General features: G+C 38.6%; 5 protein-coding genes across 6 annotated transcripts; 2 read left to right on the forward strand and 3 right to left on the reverse strand.

The window, feature by feature from the left end:
* The first annotated feature begins 1,222 nt into the window (after positions 1-1,222).
* Positions 1,223-4,764, forward strand: LOC136245967 (uncharacterized). The gene is made up of 8 exons (XM_066037417.1): positions 1,223-1,947; positions 1,999-2,439; positions 2,484-2,615; positions 2,680-2,959; positions 3,050-3,461; positions 3,509-3,611; positions 3,667-3,969; positions 4,183-4,764. Exons 1-8 carry the CDS (start codon positions 1,477-1,479, stop codon positions 4,762-4,764), a joined length of 2,724 nt encoding a protein of 907 aa, XP_065893489.1. The 5' UTR covers positions 1,223-1,476.
* Positions 4,765-5,127: 363 nt separating this feature from the next.
* On the reverse strand, positions 5,128-6,740 carry LOC136245469 (ATP-dependent helicase wrn-1-like). Of its 2 annotated transcripts, XM_066037009.1 has the most exons (3): positions 6,440-6,740; positions 6,083-6,367; positions 5,128-6,034 (listed from the first exon to the last, which is right to left on the reverse strand). In XM_066037009.1, the coding sequence occupies exons 2-3, from the start codon at positions 6,154-6,156 to the stop codon at positions 5,218-5,220; spliced, it is 891 nt and encodes a 296-aa protein (XP_065893081.1). In that variant the 5' UTR covers positions 6,157-6,367; positions 6,440-6,740; the 3' UTR covers positions 5,128-5,217. The 2 variants fall into 2 exon arrangements, with proteins under 2 accessions (XP_065893081.1, XP_065893082.1); XM_066037010.1 differs by having other exon boundaries at positions 6,083-6,740.
* LOC136245968 (ATP-dependent DNA helicase RecQ-like) lies at positions 6,195-6,629 on the reverse strand. The gene is made up of 2 exons (XM_066037418.1): positions 6,440-6,629; positions 6,195-6,367 (listed from the first exon to the last, which is right to left on the reverse strand). Exons 1-2 carry the CDS (start codon positions 6,627-6,629, stop codon positions 6,195-6,197), a joined length of 363 nt encoding a protein of 120 aa, XP_065893490.1.
* A 376-nt stretch (positions 6,741-7,116) lies between the features above and the next one.
* Positions 7,117-9,335, reverse strand: LOC136245836 (uncharacterized). The gene is made up of 3 exons (XM_066037310.1): positions 8,707-9,335; positions 8,542-8,660; positions 7,117-8,486 (listed from the first exon to the last, which is right to left on the reverse strand). The coding sequence occupies exon 3, from the start codon at positions 8,482-8,484 to the stop codon at positions 7,225-7,227; it is 1,260 nt and encodes a 419-aa protein (XP_065893382.1). The 5' UTR covers positions 8,485-8,486; positions 8,542-8,660; positions 8,707-9,335; the 3' UTR covers positions 7,117-7,224.
* Positions 9,336-9,355: 20 nt separating this feature from the next.
* Positions 9,356-13,350, forward strand: LOC136245835 (uncharacterized). Its single transcript, XM_066037309.1, has 3 exons — positions 9,356-9,458; positions 10,219-10,681; positions 10,759-13,350. Exons 2-3 carry the CDS (start codon positions 10,285-10,287, stop codon positions 12,504-12,506), a joined length of 2,145 nt encoding a protein of 714 aa, XP_065893381.1. The 5' UTR covers positions 9,356-9,458; positions 10,219-10,284; the 3' UTR covers positions 12,507-13,350.
* Positions 13,351-25,351: the final 12,001 nt, after the last annotated feature.

Genomic DNA, 25,351 nt, shown 5'->3' on the forward strand with positions numbered 1-25,351 from the left:
TGAGTAACACTGCATGTACTATCCTGCCAACCATAGGGTTTGTGAACTTGGAAAAGTGTAGCTAGCTATACTAGACTTTTATCCAGTCATCCCCCAAATTCTTCAGTCATTTCCCCAAAGCAGAAATCCTAGAATAACCATTGGACGATACACTGAATAAATAGCTAGCAGCTGACTAGCTGGCTGTTACACCATAGTATCTATGGTTACACCTACCAACTGGGGTAGCTACTAAGTTAGCTAGCTAGCTCCACATTTACAGTGTGTGTGTGTGTGTGTGTGTGTGTGTGTGTGTGTGTGTGTGTGTTGAGGTGTGTGTGCTGGGAGTGTGCGTGTGTGCGGTAAGAGTGTCACAGTCTAAAGGTGAAACTTCGTAGTACATTGACAGTATTAGCAAGAGTTGGTATTAGGTTTTCACTACATCAGTTTAAGTCAGCTAACTAGCCAGTGACTAACTAGGAACTGAACTTCATTACCTTGCCATGACTCCGTTGCCGGTGAGATTCGCTGGTTAAGACTAGGTAGTAGCTGTTCAGCAGCAGTGCTCGGGTTGTCAAGCGAAGTTTGAGTTTGTGTGTAAACAAACAGATTTGTTTGTAATTTGTTTTTGAGAGCTGCACAAAGTTGGGTCAAGGTCACGAGATTTCTCCGTAACCTAGACAATGGTCAAGGCTCAAAAATCTTTAGGGTCAAAGGACAGAATTGAAATTCGATCTTGACCGACTTTGATCGCGGTCGCAGATCGTAGTACAGTGCCTATTGGAATGACACCCCCTTGTTTACACACAACAAACAAACTACTGTGGTCACAACCTGGATACATACATAATGACATTTAATTCAAGTACAAGATAGCTATAGATAGTCACAGTGTATACAGCAAACAAGGATATTATAGTCACATACTACACATTCAGTTCCCAACTGTCTTTATTACCTGTGACACCTTCTTACAAGTGTCCTTCTATCCTTTCATGCCTTCACCTTGGCCTTCACTTGGAAGTTTTCATCCATCGAGTCGAGTCACGCCAGTGTTGTGAGATGACAGGCGGACAGCAGGGAAGAATTGTCCATTCAGGTAGGTCTCGTCCTTTGTTCACAACGTCTTTGAAGACGACCAACACACTTAATACACAGGGGCTAATAGTTTCAGTGTGACCTTTTCCTTATCCACAAACAATCCGTAAAACAAAGAAAAACGGTAGTCTCATCCTCGCAGACCCTTCTCTCCGGGGTGGCGCTTATCGATTAGAGATTATAAGCGCCCCCTTCGAGAGGGTCTGGTGAAATGCCCATACCTTTTTTCTCCAGAGAATCGCCAACTTTGGCGAGTGCTAATTGGTCCGTAATAGTTTCACAGGAGGCGTTGATAATGGAGTGGTATATCGTAGCCACAAAACTATCGTTTTTGGCGGGAGTTGCTGTCTCAGTTGCCTTGTGGACCTCGTGGCCGGAGTACCCTAACTGACTGGAGAGATGGTTATGCCTAGTGGTTGTTGTTTGTGCCGTGCCTGTTTTGATTCACCAGACTTGAAAGGGAAGGGAAAAGAAAAGATATACACCGGGAGAAGTTGTGCCACTGAGAGAAAAATATTAGAGAAGTTTGTTGAGACTTTTGAGTTACCACGGTCTTTGTTGCCAACTGATGGTAAATTGTGCTATTGTTGTTTAATGAATCTGAAGAATTGGAATAAGAAGATGGCAGAGATTGCTGTTATACAAGAGGAAGTTAAAGGACACCTTCAACAATCAATGTCACAAAGATCCAACAGAAGCAAGCGGACTTTGTCTGATGTAGATAGGGAGGAATCGGCAGAATTGCTTGAGCCAGCAAACAACACATCAGAAACGTCTTCAGTGATTCAAGCGGCGGACACTTTAGACCCATCAGAGCCAGAAGAGAGTGTGACAAACAACGCTGATGAGTCGTTTGAGGTGGATGTTGATGTAAGCATACTATTGGTTTGTTCTATTCCTTCATTATTACTTTTGTTATAGGTTACCATCAAGTATAAAAGTGGATCACGAACAATAGAGATGACACCATCAAGAAAAGAGCCAGTCAAAAAGATGGCCTACAAGAGCTACCCTTCTCTAGCATCATCATTTGTTGATTCGCACATAGATGAAGCTTTGAAAGCTGTGGGTAAAAGGATACAGGAAGAAATTGCTTTTATTTGTTCAGACAAAACGAATAGCATACTCAAGGGAGATAAAAAGAATATTATGAATTTTTCATGGGATAAAGTATTTGCTGATCTGAAACACCACACGCCATCTTTAGTTAAGCTACTTCAATTGATCAACCCAAAAGCTGCAAACAATCATGCCTTGATATCTGTGTGGATCGCAATGATGGTTAAGTGCCGAAATGATAAACTATCATTAGTTCAGAGAGTCTTTTCTGTGTTTTTATATGGGAATGCCGTTCATAAAGAGGTACAGAATTCTATTATATTGTTGTATTGATCATATTTCCTTAGGTGTACAAATTGTTGCAACCATTCATGTTGTGTATGTGCCACAAGTCAACCCTTAATGTGATTGATGACCTAGTTGAAGATTATGATGCATCACCTCAGACATGGAAGGACAAACTAACCCAACTTCTTCCGGTACAATATTATGCATAATATTATGTATCATTACAAATTTTGAATATATATATATATATATTAGGATGATTTTGAAGTAAACCCAGATGATTTGGACTATGACAATAACAGTGGATTGGGCTCTGCTATAATGAGTGTTTTAGGATGGGTGTCACAAGAAAATGAGTTAGCTGAGCATGATGATGATTTAGACGCAGTTGATGATGTGGATGCAGTTGATGATGTAGACACAGTTGATGATGTAGATGCAGGTGACGATGTGGATGAAGCATCTAGTTCTTGGACTATGTATTGTAATGATGAGGATGAAGAAAGTAACAATGATAATGGATCTGACACAGATAGTGAGTATGATTTTAGTTTTCCACCCACTTGTGAAGAAGATATTGCCAGTGCTGGAAATGATAGTTTGCACGATATGTCTTCCTTTCCAGCCGTTGAAAGTCGTTTATCTGCCATGGAAAGTCACACTGGTTCACCCATGAACCCTATTAGTAATGAAGATAGTGTTGTTACCAGTACTGCCCCTACCAGTTCAACTAATGCAAGTCATGTAGGAAATATTGAACCGGAGAGTGTTCAACAGACATCTTCTACACTCCCAAAATGGCATGGATTCAAACTTGTGGGTGACAATATAGATAAAAATGTTCGACCCTCTTTTAGCAGATCAGACAAGAGTACCCAGTCACTTCACTGTTTTCATTATTATGCCGCACTCGACCGGGTAAATTTGTCATCATTCTCAGATGCTACTCCTAATATGGAAGTTGATGCTGAAAAACTTCTCATAAACCAGGAAGATATTGCTCAGTTACAAAGTGATGCTGTTACTCTGATTTCCAGGTAGAATATTTTTGGTTTTGTTATTATTTATATGATTTCTTTAACAGAATTCTAGTTCGTCATCTTCCACAGTTCTCTTCTCAAGCAAAGGATGTTCAGTCTCACATTAAATGCAAATATGAGAAAGAAATGTCATCCAAGTCCAATGTGGTAGGTCGCAGATTTTTTGTAACAAACTTCACATGTGATATTTATCATCGCACAGGTACCCTTAGGTATAATAGACAAGAATGAGAATAGGGTGGATGAAATGTGCCACATTATGGATAAACTTCACACCTTAGTACCTGGAAAGACCACAGTTACTTTTTTTTTATTACCTGAGGAAGAAAATGAGGAAATCCTAGGTGAAACATTTCATCAACTGTTAGTGGGCGGTGATCAGGTTACTGCTGCTCGCTGTCGGGGAAGTGCTGCTGCCCGTTGTGACATGGACACAAAGACATCTCGTCTTTATGGTCTTGTACCAGTTTCAGAAGACTGGCATGCCAAATTATGTCTGTGTAAAGTATGTTATTTGTCATCCAAAACACAATGGAACCTCTCTCTAATTAAATCACCCTCTTGTAAAGGAGACCACATTTTGGAAAGTTATCTTTTTACTTTAAGGGCAAAAAGCACAACAACTTTGTGGGTTATTCTCGCATCAGAGGTTCCGTTGTTCACTGCATACTGTATACAGGTGTATATTGCATGGTGATATTTTTCTATTTTTCTATAGGTTATTTATCGGAAACTCTTTCATTCGTCTCTGCTTCGGCAGAAGGGAAGTTTGCCACAACTGAAAGTTCTTGTAAATTTTGCAGCGAAAGTAGACCCTGAAAAATGTATGAAAGGATGTGAAGATTTCTTCTTGATGATTCTACATGCACGTGTGGTAGCTGCAGCTAAGGAAATTTTATCAGCAACTCCATACGATTCTGTAGAGAATCTGGCTAAAGAAATTGTACTACAGTTTGTTACCTTTGACCCAGACGTTAAAGTGAGGAAAACTGATAAAGTATTTTTGTATGCTTTGCAAGTGCTGAATCTTGTGCTTCTATGGCATGGATTTGATGACGCAATACGAGAAGGCGATGGTGACAGAATATTGACATACTACAAGTTTATTTTAAATGTCTTTAAGGCTGGAAGATGCTTCAACTATTGCAAAGAAGTTGTCATTCTTTTGACTCAGTATCACTGCTTATTCTCTGAAAGACAAGCGGCACAATTGAAGTGGTCGAGATGTATTAATACAAAAGGATACCGTGGATGTAATGTATCGTGTGACTTACATTTAGATCAGAGGACTGCATTCTAATGTTACACCAAAGGCTCTCCGTCGTGCTGCACAATCTGTAGGCATTGTTCATCAAGTCTGCGGCAATATAACATCACAGACAGGATTATATCAAGAATCAGGACGACACACAAGGCCAGCGTTTCACAAAGAGTGTGCTAAAATGGTTGAACAACTTCAAGAACGAAGAGTTTTTGCAAGTTTGGGTAGAAAACCAGCTGCATATAAACATATTAAAAGTGTATTGCAGCAGTATTCCAAGAAAGAAATCAAGGCTTGGATAATTGAAAAGTATGGTACTTACAAAATGTAATTTTGTAATTCACAAATCATACACGTTGAAGGCATTTTACAAATTGTGCAATCACACTTTCACACACCACAGCATTTGTAATAATATTATGAGTTGTATTATTATATGGTTGTAATGAATAAGTATGGTGCTTACAAATTGTAATTTTTACAATTCAAAAATCAAAATGAGATTGAAGTACAAATTGTACAATCACAAATCATGTCACATATGTCACAGCATTTACAATGTGGGTCTGTGTTATGAATGTATTGAATAAAATTTCCAAATAGGTTTTTACGTCGGCATTCTGTTTTGCACTCAGCATATATCCTCATGGCTTGTTTAGTAAATCTATTGGCTTTTTCAAACATAAGTATAGCCAAAGATTCCTTTCCATCTCGGCCTGCACGTCCAATTTCTTGAACGTATTGTTCTATATCAGTTGGAGGGCCCCAGTGAATGATCTGACGGATGTCTGGAATGTCTATACCCATACTAAAGGATGTTGTGGCAATGACTATACGAAGAGTGCTGCTTTCTTGTGTAAAAGAGGCCATAATCTTGCTCTTCATCTCGTCAGTAGTAGCACGTGTATACATGGTTATCAAACGATACTTCAACAGGTTAGGATATCCTGCAGGAAAAGTTATATCCTTCCGCAAGGAACATGCCATAGTCAAAAACAGGTTAGTGCAATCTAGGTAGCTGCGGGTGAAAATCACAGTTTTGGGGTATCTTTTTCTCTTGGCTTTAAGCTCCTGGACAATGGTTGCGCCAAACTCCTTTAATGATTTAGACGGCTGCACTAGTAACTTTATGTTTCCTCTGTTTGGTGACACGGCAACAGTTACTGGGTTAAACAGAGACAGTCGCTGTAAAACAACTTGAAATGTTTCAATGGTAGAAGTGGCTGTGAGTGCCATAACATTGACACTGCTGGGTATGAGACATCTTACTTCTCCTATTTGAGCAAATGCAGTACGGAATTTATCTCCCCTGTACAAAAAAATAACAGTTAGCAACACTACGGTACTTTTAGTTTACCAAGTCTTGACACAGTGTGCCTCATCAACAGCAACGCAAACGAGTGACTTCTTGTACTGATCTGTTAGAAGCATGTTCCGATATATCCAATTGCACAACAAATTCTCAGGGCTTATATAAATAACAGTTGTACGTTTCCTCTCAAAACCCTTGACTTCACTCTAGGATCAGTTTGATCCTCGCCTACAAACTCAGCAGATATTCCTAAAGCACTGAATCTTGCTGCTTGTTCTTTCATGATTGCTATCAATGGGCTCACACAAACAACAATGCTTCCTGGTTGAGCTGTTATTATGAAGTTTAAAAACATGATTATGAAGTTTAAAAACATGGCAATCATAAAGCAGGTCGACTTACCTCTCATCTTATCAAACAGTAGTGGCAATAAGCCATAAATCATCGATTTGCCAAAGCCAGTTGGCAACGACACAAATACATCATGGCCTTGACAAAACTTTAAAATCGCTTCTACTTGTTGATCCTTTAACTGAATATTTAATTCAGAAGACACATCAGATAAGGCTTGTAGTATACAAGAGGTGTCCATCTCGTCCTTCTGCTTCGTATATACTCCCAGTACTCCTGACACGAGGTCGACAAAAAACTCCCGCCAAAAACGATAGTTTTGTGGCTACGATATACCACTCCATTATCAAGGGTAATGGTAAAACCTGGAACGGAGAAATGAGGAATCGGAAATCAGAAACGGAGGAAACGACGGAATGACGGAAACAGTTGTCCTCCTGCGCACGTGCTGGTTGGCTACTGTACGTGTTCAGCACTGTAGAGTGTTGAGTTGGACTGAGCCTAAGTAACTCGGAGGTCTTAAGAAATGGATTGGGGTTATTGGGATGAGGGATCTGGAGCTGAGGACGATAGAAATAGAGAAGAGTTATATATTAGAAGAGTTATATATTAGAAGAAGTAAGCTGCTAGCTGATCACATCTCTATACACGTATACCTACGTAGCGATCATACGATTACTCTAATTTATTAGCAAAAAAAACAATTCATTATAATTACTATATCACAGTTTTTTGTCATAAATTCTAAAATTTAAGTGTAGCTACATAACAGAAAAAATCAAACATGACAGCAAATCAACTAGTCTTTTGAGCAACCACTAGTGTCCAGTTCAGAGTTATATTTTAATAGATAGCTCTTGCTCGATAAATCTGATGTGACCATCAGTCAACTTTGCTTTCACTTCTCCTGGAATGATAAGCTGTGGTCCACTGAAGGAAGGGCAGGCCAGTCGTAAACAAGAGAGTTGTAAATGGTAATGCGAATTAGATTCCCTCCCTAAAAAATTTGTGCCAGTAGCCATGTTTTGTACCAGGTGACGCTCTGCTTGTGCAACAACCAGTTGTAAATCGTTTGAAAAATTTTGACGGCATGACTGACAGACACGGATTTGATTAGTTTTAAATTTAAGAATGAAAGGATTAGCTGGTTGAGAGGCTGATTGATTGACGCTGGATATTGCAGGGGATGTCCCAGCTTGTTGACCTAAGGTGTTCCCTGCATTCATTAGAATTTGTTGGAGAATGTTAGCCACTTGTTTGGCAACAGGTGTAGTTACTACTGGGGATAACTGCTGTGCTGAGTAAGGTACAGAAGTGATACAATGTCCTGAAGTTGAAACAGTAGTTAGTTGGGATGGTGCAGTGACAACGTGGCACATCGTTGTGGATGGTTGCAAAGAAATCAAAGAAGACGAAGAAGCAATTCCTTGATTACGAACAACATTGCTCAACTGGCCTGTTGCAGTACTAGTACTTGCATGAAGTGGAGCAGGTGACACTGTGGTAGGCAAAGTAACTGTGGGATAGTTTATTGCTGGTTGCAATGGACTAGAAACATATGCTCCACTGGTTGTATTTCCCTGAGTTAAAGAGACCCTTTTGGGATCTGGTACAGTGGTCGAAAATCGAGATGACCAGGTTTCAACTGCAACCCGAGAGGTCCTTTTCCTTTTGGCAACTCCTCCCTTTCTCCCAGCTCCCGTTGGCATTCCTTGTAGGGCAATAGATGTTAAGTTTGGTCTGCACTTGTTAGCTACATACCAGGTTATGAAAGATCCCAAGTCTCCATTTGCTTCAGCCGTAGCAACAGTATGTGCACAGATTGAAAACCCTTTGAACATGGGATACTTGTCATCACAACAATATTGCTGACTTTGCTTTTGATATGGTTTCACTAAATGGGGCTGATCACCAGTAGTACTTTTCACTAGCCAGTCTCTGTTGCCTGAACTCCATGGAACCATGTCCTTCAGTTTGAGTAAGTGTTTCAGCCTTTTTCCAAATTCCTTGTATCGTTCCCAGGGTAATAGGAGCAGCTGGTAGCTCGTCCGATTCACTATCACTCCATCTACACGTAGGCTCACTGTTATTCGCATCACTGCTTGAGTATATCTAAGTTGCTGGCACGATTGGGGCGTACTGATAAAGCATACCTGCTATAACTGTAGGTAGACATGCGCTCTAATGCCTGGTCTTCCTCGGAATCGCTCTCCACTAGAGTTATGGCACTACTTTTGGAGCTGCCCAATTGATTAGAGTAGTCGTATGATCGCTACGTAGGTATACGTGTATAGAGATGTGATCAGCTAGCAGCTTACTTCTTCTAACTCTTCTCTATTTCTATCGTCCTCAGCTCCAGATCTCTCATCCCAATAACCCCAATCCATTTCTTAAGACCTCCGAGTTACTTAGGCTCAGTCCAACTCAACACTCTACAGTGCTGAACGCGTACAGTAGCCAACCAGCACGTGCGCAGGAGGACAACTGTTTCCGTCATTCCGTCGTTTCCTCCGTTTCTGATTTCTGATTCCTCATTTCTCCGTTCCAGGTTTTACCATTACCCCATTATCAACGCCTCCTGTGAAACTATTACGGACCAATTAGCACTCGCCAAAGTTGGCGATTCTCTGGAGAAAAAAGGTATGGGCATTTCACCAGACCCTCTCGAAGGGGGCGCTTATAATCTCTAATCGATAAGCGCCACCCCGGAGAGAAGGGTCTGCGAGGACGAGACTAGAAAAATGGTAAGTTCACAAAACATGAAAAATTTTCTAAGTCAGAAGTACGTCCAAAAAAAATTTTCACCCGGACCGGACCAAGGTCGATTCGCCGAGCAACTGTATTTAACATTTTTTTTAAGTATACACATACATACATCTATACAACAATCACCAGCGTAATACGAAGAGCGCTATCATTACACTTGTCTGATCGTCACTGGGCATTAATTAGATAACTTGGAATGCGCATTAAATAAGACTGTGCGTTAATTAGACTGTGGCCATGTGCTCATGTTGAAGGTTTGATGGAACTAAGTTTTAATGCTACTTGAGTGATGGAGTTAGAGAAGGTGAGGAATTGTTTGTTTTGCTATTTCTAATAATAGTGCTTTGTAGATTTAGGTTTATTTAGATACGTGATGATATGCTATTATTTGTCCACTTTATGCACCTATCATTTCTTAGCCCCTATCCGCCCCTCCCCTGGGGAAGTGGGTGGGGATTCGACCTAGCAGGTGATCAAATGCATTGCAATTCCTTAAGCTCTCATGTAATTAATTACACTTGGAAAAGGACAAAACTGCTCCAATGGCTAAAAATGGAGAGGCAAAACTTCAAATAGCCAAAGAAAATGCAAGTTTTTGACAAGAAATTTCTTCTACAAGGAGACCTCACGCACAACCATGCAACTCTCACTTTTTTTAACCTAGTATCTCAATCAAAACATGCTTTAAAGGTTGAGAGTTCTGCTATTTGGGCAAGTCAGATGATCAATTCCCCACCCATCCCCTCCTAACCCCTGGGGGTTCAGGTGGGGATTTGAACAAATCGAATGTCAAATTTCCCACCCTACAAACTCGTCTTTTGTTCAAAAGTACAAACTCGTCTTGTTCAAAAGTGAGTCAAATCCCCTTGTATTCCCCACATGTAGTCCAGGGGGGGATAATTGGGCAAGATTTTGATAGACGCATTATTGCAAGTGAGGTTTTACTGTTTTGGTTTATAAGTGAATGAACTGTAATTGCCAAAAAATCATTTATGTAAAAGTACCGGTTGAGGGATAATAAATAGGAGGTTGATTTAATCAATTGCATGATCCATTATGTGTAGGGTGAAAAGGATGTGATCATTATTGAAGAAAGTGATGAATAATTAAATGATGTGGGTGACAACAGCATGCGCTACCTTCATGGAGAGAAAGATGTTCCTGTGTATTCAACTACGACCCATTATTCTTATTCAGAAGCAGTCAACATACTTCTAGCTGCAAAACATGACAAGATTTGTACTAGACACCCAACACTGGTAGAGGATAATTTATGTTTTGTTGTTGATCTCTCCAAGTTGGCACATGTTGATGATATCAAAGCTGATGATTGTGGTCATTGGATACACAATGGCAAAAAGACCACTAAAGTTGCAGTATGGAAGCACGGAAATGTGATCTCAAAGGTTGTATCCACAAAAGCTAGCAGTCCACCAGATGAAAACAGCCAACTCTACACATTGGTTAGAGTATACTATGTCAATGATCCACATGGAGATTTCAAGAGAACGCATTACTATTTGTTTGGTAAGTAATTGTACATGGTACACATTCATAATGCGTACAAAAGTACCAATATGTTACAAAGTTAATATTTCTTACAGATGACAAACAACTACGTCATAACCTCTGCCTTGTGTGCTACAGCTTTGATCGTGAACCTCACCAAATTAACCCCCGTCCACATGGAAACAGTAAGAGTGGACAAAAATATGTGCGAACAATGAAAAGTACAGCAGTCAAAATGGGTTCAAGCAATAGTAGTTCACTAAAAGACACAATGGCTGAGGTAATCAATGATGCTGGGGGGATGATCAACTCATGGTGTGCAGGAGCACTTCCTAAAAGTCATCAGCAGGTGTCATATTACAAGTGTAAAGAAAAGGGTCAAGAAGACCAAGGGCACAAATTCGATGTCCTTTACAATGTAATGTTACAGTGCAAATCTAGCAATCCAGGCAATGAATTTGTACGAGCGGTAGCTGCAGCACCTGAACCAATGGCAGTATTAGCAACTGACCGCCAACTTGATGATATGGTGAGGTTCCTGACAGACCCTGTGGAGTTTGCAATAATGGGTGTAGATCCAACGTTCAACTTTGGAACATTTAATGTTACTCCCACAGTTTACCGTAACCTACTCCTTGAGCATCGTACCAAGGGTCACAGCCCAGTGATGCTTGGACCAATGTTGGTACATCACCAAAAGAAATTTTCGTCATACAATTTCTTTGCATCTACCTTGATTAGTTTACGACCAGCTCTTCGTAACATTATCGCCTTTGGTACAGACGGGGAGAATGATCTGTACAAAGCTTTTTCTGTAAATTTTCCCTATGCAATACATCTGCGCTGCTTTCGTCATTACAGAAGTAATTTGAGTTCCAAACTAAAGGATTTGGGCATACCTTCATCTGTTGCAGAAACATTTTTATCTGACATATTTGGGAAGACTGATGACCAAATTTACACTGAAGGTATTGTTGATGCCAGTGATTCTCAAAACTTTCAAGAAAGATTGGAAGGTCTACAAGATGTTTGGGACTCTCGGGAACAGGAATGCAACCCTGGCAAAGTCCCAGCCTTTTTTGATTGGTTTGTTGCAAACAAATCAGATGAAGTAGTTGATAACATGTTTCGACCTATCCGAGAAGCTGCAGGGTTAGGCTCTCCACCAAGTCCATATTATACCAATGACAGTGAGTGTATAAATAGTGTAATGCACAGCAAAACACATTACAAAGCTTCGGAATGGGATAAATTCAACTTGTCCATGCAGGAATTGGTAGAACAGTCTTACAAACTGTTGGAGTTAGCGGTCATCGACAAAGGAGCTGCTCGATTTCGTTCCATGTACAAGGATCTTGTAGTAGATCAGCTTCAATGGGTGAGAATGACTTCAAAACAAAGGGAGCTACATTTACGTAAAGTTGCCACAAGAAAGGTGGTTGGTTCACTGAGTAACACAGACGAGACCAGTGTGCTTGATGATGGTAATGATTACTCCCCTTTATCACTATCTCCCGAGGAAGCTAATCTATCAAATATTCCATTAGAAACAGTCCGTGGCATTTGGACAAAAGCCAAATCATTGCTCGAAACACCACGAGCTGTTGTGAACGGTCCTTGTTTTTCTGCCAGTGTCAATAGCACAGTCATTGTTGCAAGCAAGTCCAGTGCCAAACCACGTACTATTATCTGTAAACCTCAAGGAGTTATTTCATGCGAAAACACTTGTCCGCATTGGGCTTCGTTACAGATATGTAGCCATTCAGTGGCAGCTGCCCAATTTGATTGTGAATTAGAAATTTTTCTGGAAAATATCGTAAAAAGAAATGTGCCCCAAATTTGATGAAGCTAGCCAAAGTTGGAATGCCAAGAGGTGCTGGCAAGAAGGGCGATTTGCCTCCTAAGAAAAGGAAGTCTCCTCAGACAATAACAAAGAATGTCACACCTGCATGCATCACTCCATAAAGCCAGCCAAAAGGCAAGAAGAAAAGTTCAGCATCCCAGAGTCTTCAAACTGTGACTAGTACCAGTCAAGATTTTAGTGACCACAACCAATATACTGGTGTGCAATACTTTCCACCCTGCTCCTATGTAGTATCCTGCAATGCAATTTCCACCCACATATCCTTATCAGGGACAGTCCATGCATTTTCAATCACCTCCTTTACCTCCCCAGTCACATCCATTTGTTTTAAAGTTTGTTGCTGGAAATATCAGGATATGTCAATCTTGCCGATCAAGTCTCCGTGAAGTGGACGGTTCAATACACAGTGCTCCATATGATCTTTGTATTTCCAGACTTGAAAAAAGACCATTTTGGAATGAGGCAAGTCGATCATGGTGTACTCCATCCCGTGAGACCAATGCACATTACTGTATCAAAGTAAACTGCATCTGTTTTGTTTGTCCTATGTTTATTCCTTCCACTTTGACCATTCCTCCTGATATATTCATGAAATTAAGTGATGTTCACAAGACCTATTTAGCTCATGAATTTGAAATGATATTTTGAAGTTACTAGCTCGTGATCATTATGACAGTCTAACTGTGCAATGTTGATTTTCATTTTAATTTGTAGTAGCTACATAATTTCTTCAGTTTGACTCAAATTTGTACTGAGTTTTCATTGTAAGATGTAGTTTTCATTGTAATATGTAGTTTGTAATCACTCATTTTTGATTGTCTCATGCCGGGAAGTTGTTCTCCATTTAATACATGGGATCCTTGACATGGCTAAGTAGCTTCTATAGTGGATAGTATCTACGTCAAACAAGACTCAGCCACCCAACCCGTACTGAGGGGTAGGAGCTTAACATTGATAGTGCCCACTACTGGTTGTGCTGCTGAGTCCCCTCGTTTACTACATCTAGCTCATAGTCTAACAGGTTCGCAAAATTGCAACTTGTGAAGAAGCGGTCAGCTGGTCACACGAGGGTCCTCACAGTAACAATCCTTACTTTCGCCAACTCCCACAGTCTTGTTTAAGTAGTCTTATTAATGCACACTTTATTTAATCTAATTAATGCCCAGTGACGATCAGACAAGTGTGATGATAGCGCTCTTCGTATTATGCTGGTGAGAATTGTTAATTGTTTTATAGATGTATGTTTGTGTATACTTTCAAAAATGTTAAATACAGTTGTGCTCAGCGAATCGACCTTGGTCCGGTCCGGTCCAGTCCGGGTTATCAGAACGGCCTATTTTGCAAAGTAATCAAACAACATCAGGATCAAGTGCCTATCAGTACCGGACGACGTTCTCGATCAATTATAAAACGACGTCGTATAATTATAGAACGACGTCGTATAATTATAGAATGACGTCCTATAATTATAGAACGACGTCCTATAATTTATAGAACGACGTCCTATAATTATAGAACATCGTCCTATAATTATAGAACGACGTCGTATAATTATAGAACGACGTCCTATAATTTATAGAACGACGTCCTATAACTATAGAACGACGTCCTATAATTATAGAACGTCGTCCTATAATCATAGAACGACGTCCTATAATCCGGCATAGAACAGGATGTCGTTCTATAGAATTTTTTTTTTTAATTCCTCATTTTCAACTAAACACCCTAATAGAGCAGTCAACAATGCAGTGGAATATATTTCATTTTCACAAAGCTACGCTAAATAGATTCTTTTAGCACACGCTTTTCATTCCATAGCCATCAATTTTTTATTATTTGGCTCATGGAATATTTAATTAACCGTGTGTCATGCATTGAGTTAAACCGACCCTGATTGTGTGGGGTATAGACATTCAATCACACTTTGCATGCTGCGCTTTAAGCATCAGTGACAAATATTCACAAATGTTATAGTTGTCCGTCAAACATCCCTGTTCCCAAATGTTCATATGCAGAGGTAAAGTATACATTTTGAGCAGTATTAATGTGGAGACATTTTCTATAGTTGGACTAATTTTATCAGATGGTGATCATGTATCATCACTACCATTGTGACAACAAACCTTGTTTACTTTTTAATCCACCCATCATGTTTGGACTCTTCCATAACTACAACACATGCTGTAAAGACAGTTTTGCCACTCTGTTGAATTGCCATTGATCAAACACCATGAAGTCAGTATAGCTACTTCTGTTCATCTGTTTCTTCTTGCATGGTGGAACTCACTGATCACTAGTATTTCAGTAAGTTGTAGCTATAATTCTTTTACAAAGGAATTCTACTTAGTTTAAGCTTTTGAAATGATGTATTGTCTGTGTTGTTATTGTATGTATGTGTGCTCCAGTAGGGAAGAACGGCTTTGCCGACTACTATGAGGGTATATAATCACATAAAATAATCAAATCAACCAATTGGACAACTCCGGGACATCTGCTGAGATATCTTAAATGGTTACTTTAATGGATTTCATGAATGAATTTCTTGGGATAGATACCCATGAATTAGCTACCATAGAGCCTACACTTGCAGGCATGAATCCACTTACAAAATTAAATGCATTGAAATATAGGCCATTAGTATAGCTCCAGTTAAAATAATGCTTGGCTAAGTGCTTTTCATAGGGAGATAATGTTTGATACAATCTTTGCTGTAACAAAAATGGCAAGGTTTTGTCGTACACTAGCCTCTATAAGACTTTGGACATGATGCACCTCAAAGACTACATTAAACACCAGCCTATTATGCTGGCCTAATTTTGAGTGTAATAGGCACCTGAAAGTATCAAGCATAACGCTGGCAGAAAAATATAATATAACACTGTAAATTCTTGTTTGCAAAAATGCATGTAACAGAAGGTCAACTTACTGTAATAAAATAGTGAGTTTCTCTAATAAGGCAGTCAGGTAGCCATTGGACATGATTGCTTTATTAGAGTATATTAATGAAATAGTTCACACAGCAACCAAATCAATATGTTTTTCTTACAAGCATAAACACTTTTACTTCAAAGTTAAAAACCAAACTTTGTCATTCTCCTATAGAAAGTATTGGAAATTTGGAATCACGGTAATACCGATTTAGGGTCATGTAGTATTCTAATAGAGCGAGTCACATGTGCTTGAAAGCTTGAGATACTACAGTAAATACTTATTAACTATCAGCAACATTTAAGCAAAATATCGGACAAAATAGGTAAGAAAAAATGCTGGAAAGAAAAAGTAGGTGGAAAAAACCTAAATAGACTCACACCTAGTAAAAATTTTATGCATATTTATAAGCATAATATTATTAGGAAGAACTTCGGGAACTGCATGCAGCATAGCATAATAGGTGAAATTAAAAGCATAACAGGATGGTTCCTACGCTCATGATCAGTAACTGTATGTCAGTTTTCCATCATCCACATTTGCAATGCTATGTAGGATGTTGTTGCTTCCTCAATGAATTTAACAGCTTACTGTATATAGCTGCTTGTTATACAATGTTCTCATTTACCCACATGCAGCTACCCTGATCAACCATCTTCAAAGATAATAGCTATATAATATGCACATTAATAACGTTTCAGTCCATAACTCAGGTCTTCCTTGCTTTTAGCATGAGAATAGTAGGTACTCACTGACTTCCCCCACCTTTTCCAAACAATGTCCTAGATGCTTATTGCCTGGAGATTCATCTTCTTAGATTGTATACGTAGTGAATCATTGTCACCAAGAGTCTGCCAGCGAGAGGTAAATCCTATTGCTCGTGGAAACCTTGTTTGGTACAAATGAAAGAGTGACCTACCCCCTATTTATGGCCCTCTACCTGGTACTCTGGTTAACTATTATAAAAACAACAATTCTTAAGCTGACTTATATATGTATGAATTGTAATAGGTAAGCAGCACTCAGTTCAGAATCTTACTCAGATGGAAACTGCCACAAAACATGTCATACTGTCCTTTCATATGCTGATGTGTGCAGATGGATGTTTGTATACAAGTACATGTACTACACTATTAATGATTCTTATCTATTTCAACATGTCGCTGGTCGTACCCATCATACATGTGGTCAGAAATCTTTTACTTTTGATATCAATTCCATCCATTTTGTGCAACACTACTTCTCATAGGTCCTATAGTAGACATGAGTGTTTGGCATACATGGCAGTATGAATGCTTGTTTGACAACCTTACTGCTGAGGGTTTGCCAACTGCTTACAACTACTGGAAAGGAAACTACTATATAGTGGAAGAATTCAATCCATTACTGAGTAATAATACCATTGATGTCAACTGGAACCTCAGATAAAATTACAACTGTTGTTGATAAGTATGTTCCAAACTTTGCCTAAAGAGTTCTGTTTTTAGGCGTTTTTTATTTAAAGCCATTACAGCACAATTGCTGTAGGTCTGTAGGACACCTGGCCTGTCTAAACATGTTTCATTAACTTCATCAAGTATGTTTGAAACGTTGCATCTAATAAACCTCCATGCATGGTGGTCTAGCTCACTTGTAAAAGCTATTTAACAGAAATAGCAGTTATAACATTCGACATTTGAATATACTCAATTGCCATCTGTCTATGTTGCATGTATCCTTTAAAAGAAATAAAGTCTATAGCAAGAGTTGCACTGGATAAACATGGTCAGTTTGACAAGTTTCACAGTAATCCCAAGGCCCTGTATGGATATGCGAGGGACAAATCTGCCAAGTTTCTAACACTGATGGTACTCTCACTAGGAGCAATGGAGAGACAGCAGAGGCAGGGGTGGATCGGGGGGGGGGGGGGGGGGCAATAGGGGCTGAAGCCCCCCCCCCCCCCCCCCCACACACACACTTTTCAACTTAACTTGATCAACATGAAAGGATCTCAATGAACCTTTTCTGTCTTAGCATATAATAGTGTCACTAATAACACAAATACACACATAAACCCACCTTAGAACTATCTTTCCTAGGCGTTATCACTAGATTTGTGTGCCTGAATCAGCACTAGCAAAACATGAGATCGAGATACTCTAATAGAGCAGTCCCCTAACTACTCTAATAGAACATCCAGAAGACACAGTAAAGTTGTTCTGCTATGGACTTTATCCAAATCTGTCTGCAATAAAAGATGTATCTACACATTGTGAAGTGCAATGGTCTAGTTCAAACACGGCCTTCATTAACTGATACTTCTTTACTTGTTACAGTATCTTATCAGTGATTGTTGTACTTGCTGTACAAATAGAATTACTTCAAGTACATATACAACACTGAAAATTCTCTCAGATTCAATCTTAAATTTTTCCAGTATAGGGCTGGGCATACTACTATAGATCCTTATGATAGTCTTTGTGCTATTTAAGGTGCAGTTAAATACTTCTAAATTACTTTCACCTAATTGGCTATAATAATATAATTTCTAGATAACTTTGCCTCCCCTACTTTTGGAGTAGCAGCTAAGTCTATTTCAGTTCTACAAAGCTAGGACAGATAAAGGGAAAGGTATTATCCTGCAGCATCTGTTTAAACTGATGCGCCCTCTCTCTTACATTGTCTAAAATTCAACAACAGGTATATATAGTTAAAAGGTAATAAAGGACACTGAAATATTTACAAACGGTAAAGATTTCATGCTGAAATGTTATCAAATTGCGGTATTTTGGGATCAATTTTCCTGGGGGGCATGCCCCCAAAAAACCCACCCTCATACAACTTCCAATATTTCATACACATAGGTATAGGACAATGATATAAGTAAAAGGACACTAAAGCACAAACAGTAAGGATTTCATGTTGAAATGTTACCAAATAGCAGTATTGTGGCAATTTTCCTTGGGGGGCATGCCCCCAGACCCACTAGCTTCAGCATGTGCACCACAACACATATGCTTCAAGTTAGCCCTCCCCCTTTATAAATCCTAGATCCGCCCCTGAGAGGGTTATTTTGAATGTTCCCTCTTCTTCAGTAATTGGTGTGCTGTTACAAGAGGTGTACCTTAGGGATCCCGTCCTTAGGCCATTATTATTCACGATATGTACCAATGATATACCAACAAATACAAGACTGGTGTCAAAAAATTGTTGTTGAGACTGAATCTGATGAAATGTAAATTGAGCATAGATACAAGTCATTTTATAGTTCCTAGTGTTGTGTATATTGTGATAAAATCTCATGGAGATAGGATAGAAATTGATCACGAGAAAGACCTGGGGGTCTGGATTTCTAATATTTATGTTAGTGCTGCGTGCTATAAATTTCATTCATAGGTTACCAATGTATGGTGGCAGGACTCCACGTGCTTACAAAGCCCCACTTCAATCAGAGGATCAAGTGGCACAACAAGGAGCTAACAATAATCTACCATCTAGTGTAAGTCAAACAGTACCAGTAGCAGTATCTTGCCATGAGGAAGAGAGTTGGATGCAGCAGATCAGTATATAGGGTGCCTTGGAGCAAAACATTGAGGATTTATGATTAAGCTAAAATAAACTACAGTGTAACATAGTGAAAACGTACCATCTTGATACCATGCATGCATCCATTGATTATAAAAGAATTATATAGTAGGAAAGAAGGCTTGCCAAAGTTCAAACTTTGTAAAGAAGAATCCTGCAACATCACTTTAACATAGTAGCACTTTGTTGCATTAATGCAAATCAAACTTATATGTCCAAGGATTGACACTTAATCTTAAAATGATGTCATAATTATATTATAGTGATTCCTTTAAACCTTTACACATTATGTAATATCCACTCAATGTTATAGATGTTGGGTAAAAGTACTTCATTGGCTGTTATACAACTTTTGAAACATGTTTTTCTTTGGATAATACTGATTCTTATGATCATATCCAGCAGATGAAACTTTGCTGTAGGGTATATTTAGAAGAAATAAATCAAGTAACACATTAATGTAGTATTTCTTTTAACAGACTGTCACATTGACCAATTGGAATGAGGTATTGCAAGTTGATCCCACTGCTTTCACTACCAGGCAGCTATACTCTTTGACATGCTTGAGCTAAAAAAGTAATACCAATTGATTTACATGAGCCATAACATTGGGTCAGGAAATACTGTATAACAGCACACCTAACACAGTTGTGACTTGTCTACAGTTCAGAACCTAATCAAAATGATAAGGAACACTTCTAACCTCCCACACGCTTACCAATAAATTGTACATTGTGGGTGTTTATCATGGATGACTTACTGCTAGCTATTTTCAACAGCTTACCTCTTTCCAATAAGTACACTGTTTATCGTGTTGTTCATTACCTAATATTTGTGTTTGTTTATATGATCTTAAAATGTGACCTGGCCTGTGAAAATAGGGGATGTGGGCACACAATTTTTGCCTACTTTCTCAAAGTTTCATTACTCATAACGTTTTGTAGCATTATGCTATGGCAATGCAATTTTCTGCTGTTAATATGCATTTAACTTGCTTTACGATACAAGTTGCAGAACACAAATATTCTGTTCTATTTCTGAGATATGGACTGTAACATGACGGGGTGTAGTTTGTGCCCACATTCACGGTTTTTGCAGGCTAGGTCACAAGTGATGATGTCATGAAGAAGAGAACGTTTTTAACAGAAACTCGTATCGGGATTATGTCAAGACCAATGAATTTTGAAAAACATGGCAATTTATACAACAATTAATAATTGGTGTAATTAATCAAATACACTAAAATAATTATTATTTAGTCAATTATCAAGTCCAGCTTGAACTCCACGACACTCCCAAGGCGATGAAAATATGATCATATATAAGTGTTCTTTAAGCCTTTTGTAGTACTTTATGAGGTTGTGTACATATTTCATTTAACTCTAGTGGGAATAAAATTAATATTTAATTGCCCTTGTTACAACAGTATAATTATCAAGGTAGTTGAATCTCTGCTGCCCTGACCTTTGAGTCTTTACTGATAACTAGCTTTAGTACTTTTCCCAATTTCCAACTACTTCTTGGAAACTTGTCATCCTTAACTATGTCCCCTTCCTTGAGTTCTCTAATACTGCATGACCTAGATTGCTTATGTACCAGGGGAAGCTTCTCTCTCAAACTTAAAAGGTATTGCTCTTTCCAAATCTTCCAAAATAGATCTAACTGCTTTCTTCCATGTCTCTAATCGTTTTTCAACTGAGTTGTTGTTAAATTGAAAATCAGGATCATCAGAGTAATCACTATTACCTGATGGGCAAAGACCAAGCTTTCGACAACCCATCAAAAAATGAGATGGAGCTGGAGTTAGCGTAAATCCAGAGTTTAATTCTTCATGTACATAATAAGTCAATGGTCTAGTGTTTATTACTGCTTCAATCTCATTCAAGAGCGTAACCAACTGTTCTAAAGTATAGTGTTTCCTGCCAATAGCCTTCTTCGTCAACCTCTTAACTATGCACACAAGTCTCTCACAAAAACCTCCCTGCCAAGGGGCGAGGGCAGTGGTAAAATTTCTTGTGATGATACATAACAACTTAGAACATCTTTTTCCTGAAAAGATGATTTGTCTCTACTGGGCATTCATGGCAGTATTGGTCACCTTAAATTACGGTGCTTTGTCAGAAATAATCAAATCAGGCTTCCCACTACGGGACACAAATCATCAAAGCAACTAAGAAATTGTGTTTTTGTTAGATCCAGCACCTACTCTAGGTGTATTGCTCGTACTGTCAAGCATGTGTATAGACACACCCAAACCTTCTTGAGATCTGTTCCAAGCTTAACATACACTGGTCCAAGGTAATTTAACCCAATAAATTGAAACGGCTCTGACTGTGACACTCTTTCTATTAGCCAAGGTGGCATGTTTGGCAACCGGAACAATGACCCTTCAAACTTTTGACATATTACACACTTTGATATTACACTTCTAACTTGTGCACGGCCTTGCAGAATCCGATATTCTTCCCTCAACTGTGATAATGTATGAGCAACCCCAGCATGAACTAGTCATTGATGGACTGCTCTAATCAACAAATTAAAATTGTAAACCTTTCATTTTTCGGGAGCAACTTTGGATTCTTAGTGTCCTCTGGTAATGGAGCATACGTATATCTACCATAGAATCTCGATAACTTTTTTTTATTTCCATGTCATTCAGCTTAAGGCCAAACTGTTGTTGAAGAAAATTCTCATGATGCCTTTCAATAGCAACAAACACATCAAAAAATCTTCTGCGTTGAATAACAAAAATACACAGTAGAATGGCACCTTAAATTTCTCTGGAATACATAGAATCGAGAACCAAATACATGCTCCAGTAACTTGTGTTTCCCAAAAAAATTCACTTTTGTTTCTGAGCTACATTTCTGTATTAATCTGATGTAAATAAACTTGAGACAGTAAACAGTAACAAGCAACAGTGTCCATAATGAAGAGTACTTAGTTTCTTTGATCATCAGTGGTGACGGATAAAAGTGAGAGCTTTTAGAATCTTCTTTCACCACATTAATTGTCTCATATATTAAATTCGAGCCTTTTCTCCCTTAGTAACTCCTCTACTGTTAGATCAGGAACATTCCAACTTGGCCATGTAGATTCAGTACTCCTTAACCATTCAGGTTCCTGCCACCACAAGCGGTTGTTGACTATTTCTGGTACGGTAAGTCCTCTAGTGACATAATCTGCTGGGTTTTGCTTAGATGGTACATAACAAAATGTTATATCTTGTTCTCTTTTGATATCCTTAATTAATGCAGTTTTCAACAAACAACAGAAGCAACTTATTTGTTTTTATCCAGTGTAGAACTCAGAATCTGTGCAAAGGTATCTGTTCCTCACTGGCAACTTCAGCTCCTTAGTAACAAAGTTGGATGCATGCACACCCAATTCAAACTCCTAGCAGTTCAAGACATGGTAAACTAATTTTCTGGACTCTTCTTTTCTTTCCAGAAACAACTTACTGGTGTCAATGTCATCTTGCAAAACACTAAATTGCTACAAATGCCACAAGGTGAAACAACACGTAGATACACTACTACTCCATAAGACCTTGTCAAGGCATCACAAAACACTAACACTTGAAAAACTGGATCATGATCAAATGTTCCAACAAAACATGGGATCTAATGTTCCCTCATTCTTTAAATGAAACTTGAGAGTTCCCTCTAACAGGAAGGGACTACGTATGAGGCCAAATGGGACACGACAAAATTTTAAAGTGTTCAATTTCCTTGCACTTGATCAGGTCTGCTGGCATCACAAAACCACAGAAATATTGTGACATTTCTTTCTTCTTTTTGACTTCCCCCACCTCCTCTAGCCTCCTAGAGATATACAGTATATTTTAAAATACAAATATATTTGCAGCTTCTATAGCTGTATAGAAGTTACATATCTAACTATGGAAATATTAATCATTTAGGAAGCCACCATATTTCTGTCTAGCTTACACATGTATACATTTCTTCAGTAGTGACCAGGGTCCCCTTATATTTCTACTGATATTCAGTATATTATTGATGCATCTTATGCTAGTCCTAATGGTATTCCCTTCTTAACTCACATGCATGTCAATGTAATTATATGAAAAAATTGCTTGGGTACAGTACCTACAGTATGAAGACCTACACAGGGATTGAACCCAACAAAAATGAACTGCTGGCAGCACGCCAGGTCACTTGGATCCTGGTTGTTGTCCCTGGATGTGAGTGATTGGAAGAATATAACAAGAAGAAACACAGCTCAAACTGCATCAGAGTCAGTCACCACAGATTGAAGTGGTTCTCCACTATTCATGAAAGCTAGTGGTAGATATTAAATAAAATTGCCAGGCAGCCATGCAACCAACCACACTACATATCTGATCATAATTAAGTATTCGATATATACATAGTGAAATGCTATAATAGTCTATGTACAATAGAATGTTGTAAACAGCAAAAGTCAAGTAGTAGAAAGTCCCCCTAAATTAACTATAAATTAACCTTAAGTATAAGGAGTCATTATGGATTTAGCCCTTAAGGTACATGTTAGGCTTCTCAGAGAGTTTCATGCATTAGTGAACCTAAGGTGATCCCCAGTGAGATGATACTTTAAACTTGAAAGCAAAGTCGCTAAAGATGTTAAGAACAAATCCAAAGCTTCCGTACTATGCAAAAGTAAAACTAATAGATGTTTTTACATTCTAAAAATATAGTAAAAGCATACATTGGCTGATTTGTTATGTCTCCCAGTGATAAAGAGGCGTCAATTGATGAAGAGAAGGGAGAGATGTTGATTTTCTACCAGTGTATATATTTACCAGAGAAAATCTAGGTGTCATGACCACAATTATGCAAATGAAGCTGAGTCTTAGCTGATACAAAAGTTTTGGAATCTATACAATCTCATAAGACTGCAGGGTCTAATAACAATGTATTCTCCAGCATATTGAAAGAAGTAGCTACATATACGAGCTGTGGTGGACACTCCATTCACCTACAAAATTGGTGAGGTGAGTTTCCTATTGACTGGAAACTAGCAACCATTTTACCTATTTTCAAATAAGAGATAAAGCATTGCCTTTGATGTCAGACATTTGCAAGGTCTTTGAGACTAGTATTCACAAGGCTATGATTGTTTAACACCAATTTATTGTCACCTAACCTCCTTCCCCATAACTGTGGTATGAGTCAGTTATTAATATAACAGCAGTGGAGAGGCTTTTGACAGGGGAATCATGTAATCAGACAATGGTTCATACTCAGATTGGAGTGATGTGTTAGGTGGAATACCACTTGGGGTCTGTTTTGGGACCTCTCTATAATATTTTCATCAACCATCTCTCATCCTTAATGAAAAATATAATTCACAGATGATATAAAGGTTAACACTAGTACCACTAGTCACTCTTATCTCTAGTCTCTTCCACATAGCAAGAATATTGACACATACACATATTAAGTGGTCCACATAGCAAGATGACAGTGACATAAATGTTAAGTGGCCGTCTATATTGCAGTTACCAGCCTTCTATTGTCACTGGCCTGTTGTTACCGGCCTTCTACTGTGGCCTCTATTGTGGCAGTTACCGGCTTTACAGACCTTCTATTGTACCTGTATTATATTATTATTATTCAGAGCCTAAAATAGCACTGCACACTTTCCATTAACTCTTACATATTGGAGCAAGGAATGTTTTTTGGGAAGGTGGTGGAGGGGAAGCACGTTGTGAGGAGTTTAACCGAACTTTCTATGATATCAGGTCCTATAGCTTGGCTTTTGTACTAGGATGACTGCAGTCTAAGGATTATAATGTTTATAGTAAGAAACGTTTATTGTAGGCATCCATTTGATAATAGCATCAATTATTGGCATTGTTAAATGACAGCATGGTTGATTACAGTAGCTATGCACGGTACCGGCTCTGCGAAAACAGGTCTTATAGCCTTTCCAAGTTTGAACAACCATAACACCTATAATGTAATTGACCCATATAGGCTTAAAACTTTTACAGCTAATAGCAGTATATATCATGTTCAGGCCAAGTTTCAAATTGATATCTTTTTCTTAAGTCAGTTTATGAGTTGTCAAATTTGCGCAATCAGAAAGGCTATAGAATTTTCAGGTTGAGTAAGTAGCATAGAAGAGAGTCCCAGATACCAGCTGCAGGGGTCCAAGGATGCTGACAAACTTTAAAACACAGCTACACTACAAACTTGTGTACATGCGGTGTACACAGCAGAAGTTATTCTAAACTGTAGCGGGCAAGAATATATAGTAGGGTAGGGTACCCCATTATAAACTCTTGCTATAGGTAAAATCATATTATTTATTATCTTGTCATCTTATAA

This window comes from Dysidea avara, chromosome 15 (assembly GCF_963678975.1).
Source record: "Dysidea avara chromosome 15, odDysAvar1.4, whole genome shotgun sequence".
NCBI lineage: Eukaryota > Metazoa > Porifera > Demospongiae > Dictyoceratida > Dysideidae > Dysidea > Dysidea avara.